Below are 6,049 nucleotides of genomic sequence, written 5' to 3'. Positions count from 1 at the left end.
AACATGTGTATATACTGTCTCTGTCAAAGCACTGGATCTCTCTTGGGTGTCGAGCCCATGTTTTATGTTGTATTGTGTTGTTTAGTTAAAATGTGTTAGTTTCACATGTTAGTTTTAAATTCATGTCTGTGATTTTTATGTCTATCGTTGACAGGTTTTACTCTTCAGAATGTTTTTATCTCTATTGTGTAAACTGTTTTCGTCATGATATGGCTGTGATATATATATATGTATCCACTTTGTTACATGCCCAACACAGGAGTGCAGGCCAATTGACCTTTGGATCTATCTTCAGTTGTTGGCGATCTACAGCCCACTTTTCATACTAGAACGTTTTACTTTTCCATTCTAGTTTTATATCCATACCTGTGATACCCTAGTATTCTTACTGTCCAGGTAAGACGTAACAGGTTTTATTCTTCAAAATCTTTTCATTTTTCTTATATAAATTGTTTTCGAAACGATATGGCTGAGATATTGCCGATGTGACGTTGAGTATTAACTCACTCACTCACCTTTGTCACAGTTAGGTCAAGGACGCTTTTGAATAATAAGTCAAAGCTCCACTGGGGATATCTGATCATATTCCACTCTATTTTTATATATATTGATTTACAAGCACAATTACAATCCCTAAAGCTATCTTTAGAACGTGAAATTATGGATCCTGTATTCGCGTATTGACTGAATAGTGCGATTTGTCGATTTGACGTGTCCGAGACTGACACTGACGAACCGATTAATGCCACTCATTATATAATACATGTTTACTTTTTTTACGAAACCCATGATGGTGATGACATCCTGAAGATCATAATCAGAGCGGATACAATCAGCTGATCCTGTAGCAATTATAGGACGTAAATCTCCACTATGGCTTGCAACCCGCCAGACCACCTGACCTTCAGATTTTATCACTACCAGGTAAATCCAACAAGTGAAAGCTGAAAAAACCTAAGCTTCATACCTTGTGCTTTTATTGAAACGCAATAATAAAACAAATATCTTGACAATAATATCAAACATCATATAAAATAAATTTATCACCAGGTCAAGCCTTGAAGTCAAGCTAAAACAAGCAGCTAATTGTGACTCATACTACGGCAATGCAACAACGTCATAAATGAACATTTCGTTCACAATTGAGACGTGAGGCATCGAATATTTTCCGTGTATAAAAATGATGAAAGATGGTCGTGGAAAGGACATGTCTCCTGGTAGAAATTTTAAAATGTTTCTTCTCTTCCGAAATTAGCACCATTTTATATTTTAAAATCAACCATGTTTACCATGTATTACCGTTAGTGGAAATTATTATAATGTATATTTGTAGGCTATAACATGTATTGAAGGATGATCGAGGACCCGGACAACCTGTCAGCCTGTTACCGTATTACGTAATTCTTGAATTATACATATGCTTAGTAAATGATATAAGTAACAATACAATCAAGAAAAAAAATCATTCACATTCACAGGTCTTTGTGACGAGTACTTTCAAAATTCAAGGATTTACTAAAGATTTTGCAGCATTTTGAAAAGAAAATAAGTTTAATTCTGTTCATTTTTTAAACTTTGTACACAATTTTTCCCTTGACAAAAATGTTGTGAAATTGAGTGACTGATGACGAACGCTAAACTCGATAAGACAGAAAACTCGTTTTTCAATATGTACTCTTCGAAAACGCAGGGAATCATGAAAAATATATGCAAATATTTTTACAAAGAGAAGTGTTGTTTAAGACAAAATATTATGTTAAGACTAATAGTATGCATAACTGTACAGCATCACATCCACAAAGTCTGTGTTTTATTTTTCAAGATCTTCTTTCGAAACTGCACAAGCCCATACAGATCCTCAACAAACGTACTGAATATGATAGGGCATGGTTCGACATTTTTAAAACATTCCTCAGCTTTAGATCCATTTATTGCGAAATACATGTTTATCTTGGCGTTTGTTATGGGAACGTAGCATAGGAAGGTTCGAGAAGTACCGAATATAAATATGTCATCAATCCAGAAGAATGGCGTCATCAAAGAAGCCTTGTACAAGAGCGGCACCATGTCACCTTTCAATACCACTGCATATCCACTGCAGTATTTAACGGGGTAGTAAACATAGTGTCTGTATATATAGTCGTTCAACATCCACTTGCCTTTCCTCAAAACATCTGAATAGGTTAGGCTGTTGCATATAACAGCATGGCTTGTCTCAAATTTCAGAAATAATGTGTAGAAAAAGTTGTATATGTCGACATACACGTCATCGTCAATTTTGATGACGTAGTTCACATTTCTACAATGGCGGCTGATCCATTTGAATCCGAACACAGTTTTGTAGGTAAGGTTTCTGTAAGTATCAAGAAACCTGCCTTGAAGTATATCCCTGTGCCGTCTCGTCTCGATTCTGATGTCGTTTTGAGTGCGTTTTACAAATTTGTCCGGCCATCCGATCAGAAACAGGATTCGTATGGTGTACGTCTTGCTGATGACGTCACTTGTCAACATATCTCTGATTACATCTCGCCTTTTCCCGTTCGATGGCGCTGTGATGATGACAAAGAGTGCGTGAACGTTTGCAGCTGATGAGCACAGATCACGATTCTGACGAACAATTTTGAAATTTGGGTCGGCTGATTGCCTTACGGTTTTGTGTTCCCTTTTAGGAGATTCGATGTACGTACGAGACAGATCATCTTCCCATAAGCTTTGTTGTCCATACACCATATTCGAAGTGTGTTCAGAGCGTTTATTGGAGGACCATATCAACACCAGAGTGATGATCGTGTGCATTGTTGCAAAAAATGCCATACAACGGAGGTATGCGAAGGTCATGGCTGTTTTAAATGAGTATGGCAGTCCAACCAGCATCATTCCAAAGCTTGTCGTTTGTCTGTGAGCCTTTAAGATTTACTATGCACATCCGTAAAGCAGTTACTAGATGAGGATGTTCTTGTTTCACAATCCATGAACAATATTTGAATTTCTCTTTACAATTCCAATAGCTTCTCGGAGGGGGTTGGGGAGTACGTTCACCAGTTACTTTATACTTTCATTAGACAGTGGGGCATACTAGCCTGAAATCAGTGTGTATTATAGGACAATTAATAGCACTCGGTTCCTTTACCGAGAAGTCATAAGGGAGCCTGGAGTGCTATTTAGATCGTAGACAAATGAACTACCTAAATCTGAGGTTAAGTGTTATGTTACGAAGTTAAGTACTGTCTTCATGCTGTCCTCAGTGAACGGTGTAAATTCTGTTCCGTCATATATCTGAAGGAGGATCGTCCGGTCCCGCCAGGCCAGACCAACAGTCAACCACGTCAGTACACCTGAAAAAAGTTCAGTAACTGTCAAAGATATTTAGACAGAAAAAATATGCACTATCATCGACATCTAGAAGGTACTGTTCAAGATCAATTTGATATGTGTATATAATACTTTGAAAACAAAAATATGGTTCCATAAATGTATGAGTGAGTGAGTTTAGTTGTACGCCGCACTCAGCAATATTCCAGCTTTATGGTGGCGGTCTGTAAATAATCGAGTCTGGACCAAACAATCCACCGATCAACAACATGAGCATCGATCTGCGCAATTGGGAACCGATGACATGTGGCAACCAAGTCAGCGAGCCTGACCACCCGATCCCGTTAGTCGCCTCTTACGACAAGCATAGTCGCCTTTTATGGCAAGCATGGGCCATAAGTGTATAGTTTGTATTTTTGTGTGTAGTTACTGACTATATGTACACATTTTGCGGCAAGGCCCAAAAGCGATTGGATGGGATTGGGTTACGAGCTGTGGTCTCAGCAAGGCAAACCACGGACTGATATTAAGAACAACAGATCAGACATCGTCACCACCCTATCCTCTTTTGTCTAATATCCACAAGAACATACCCAAATGAGACAATTTCCGAATATGTACGTGAGGTGCCCATGAAAGGCAATATGATTGGGGAAACATAGTTTTACCCCACGCTCAACAATGTTCCAGCGGGAGTCTGTAACAATCGAGTCTAGACCACACAACCCAGTGATCAACAGCAAGGGCATTGATCTACGCAATTTGGATACGATGGCGTGTGTTAACCATGATCCGATCCCGTTAGTCGCCTCTTACGGCACAGATGGGATGCTGAAGACCAGTTTTAACTGGGATCTTCACGGACTGCAAGGCTATATAGATGCAACTTTCAATTTACATATCCTTTCAATAAAAACGGAAAGAGCATGTTCATAATCAAAGTCAATCTCTAACAACGTACTGCACGATGCCGACCAAATCCTATGCATGCTTTTGTGGCTAAATCTAAGCACAATTAATCGCCAATGGCTGAAGGAGTGGTGTAAATCCAGCTAGGGTCCATGCAAGTATAAGTCCCCATGGTCCCTAATCAGGTGATCTACCCTCTGTTGTTGGCGATCTATGGCCTGCTTTTATATTGTATTGTTTTAATAGTTGTTTGTTGACATGTTGTTTGTCCTAAAATGAACAAAATGTTGCGCAGTATATATGAAAATGTAATGATATGAGTCAGATATAAAAATCATTTGTCAGACACTATTACCTTTCAACTTTGATTCAGGGAAGACTGTCTCCTATGCTCTTCATATTTTCCTTTTCCATCACCGAACTGGCGATCCAGATCCAAGAAAACTGTGCAAATGGAATTCAGTCACATCCAGATATAATTCAAAACTTTTTGTCATTATTAGCTGCTGAGCTCATACTCCTCCTTAGTACAATTGGTGGTTTACAAAAAATGAAAAAATTAATTAGAAAATTAGTAATGGTTATTAATTGGCTGTTAATAAAACTAGAACTAAAAACGTTGCCTTACAAATGGTAGAAAATTGACAAAAGCCGAAAAATGGTGTTACAAGGGCGATGCTATTGAAACAAGTGATTCATATAAATATTTAGGTGTTAATTTTACAAAGTGTAGCTATATAACTCAATGGGAAAACTCACCTCAAAGTTTACTCATAAAACTCAATGGGAAAACCCACTGCAACGTGTATCTATATAATTCAGTGGGAAAACTCACTGGATAGAGCGTTTATTTAAATAACAGGACACAATATCTGAATTTTTCACATTCACAATTATAAAGGCAATAAACAAATATGGCACACAAGGCACACCCTACATACTACGTTGCGAAAGACACCAAATAGGAGCCAAAACAAGGACAACCCATGTACAGACTGGGGAAAAAGTATTGTCAAAATCCGTGTTAAAGTCCTGTTTAGAATCGAACGCTTACCTTACAATGAAAAGGCCTTTTCCGCCGAGAGCGAATATTACAAAAGAATGTTAAAAGTGACGTAAAGAACGATATGATTGCTTCGTTAATACATGATGTAGATGCAGATGAGCTGCATGTGCCTTGTACCCCATCTCCATGTGTCAATTATACGTATTCGTGTTTATTTACTATGCATGTGTTACCTCCTTGTGTTCATGGCCATGTGTGTAAAGGATACCACATCGATTCTTGGCTCAACGTGATCAGAGCTATACCGACAGACTTAAGGCAAATGAAGGGAATAAATTCTGAATTTGTTAAAGGAATCGGTCGATGTGTGTCGACGGCTTCTAAGTAAGTTATAACTTCCATTAAAAGTGATTTTCTAGAATTTATCAGAAATACCAGACTACAATTGTCACCTTAACGTTTTAACTATTAATAAATTAATACATGATAATCCACCAAATGGACAGTTAAATAACAAACTGTAAAGTAATGAAAATGATATACGTGATGGGTTTTTCAAAGATAATGATGAAATAGGAAATAACATATTCTTATTTTGGCTGTATATGTAAATGAGCATCTGTCTATATATTTCAACGCATCTGTCTATATATTTCAACGCATCTGTCTATATATTTCCACAGTAACTCGAGAACTCATGGAATGTATTTCTGTACTTTTGCAGTCTTCTGATAGTAGTAATTGACACGATTTTGCATACTTATGGTATATTGTGCACTCCTTGCAGAATAATGTCATAGCAGTTATGTGGACCCTCGTCCT

The 6,049-nt window shown here is 37.7% G+C and overlaps 1 protein-coding gene across 1 annotated transcript; it reads right to left on the bottom strand.

Moving 5' to 3' along the window:
- Positions 1-1,788: 1,788 nt before the first annotated feature.
- On the bottom strand, positions 1,789-2,730 carry LOC137287710 (lactosylceramide 1,3-N-acetyl-beta-D-glucosaminyltransferase-like). Its single transcript, XM_067820098.1, has one exon. It carries the CDS (start codon positions 2,728-2,730, stop codon positions 1,789-1,791), a length of 942 nt encoding a protein of 313 aa, XP_067676199.1.
- Between the last annotated feature and the right edge of the window lie 3,319 nt (positions 2,731-6,049).

The sequence above is a fragment of the Haliotis asinina genome, chromosome 6 (assembly GCF_037392515.1).
Source record: "Haliotis asinina isolate JCU_RB_2024 chromosome 6, JCU_Hal_asi_v2, whole genome shotgun sequence".
Classification (NCBI taxonomy): Eukaryota; Metazoa; Mollusca; class Gastropoda; order Lepetellida; family Haliotidae; genus Haliotis; species Haliotis asinina.
This window is presented reverse-complemented; position numbering and strand designations above follow the sequence as displayed.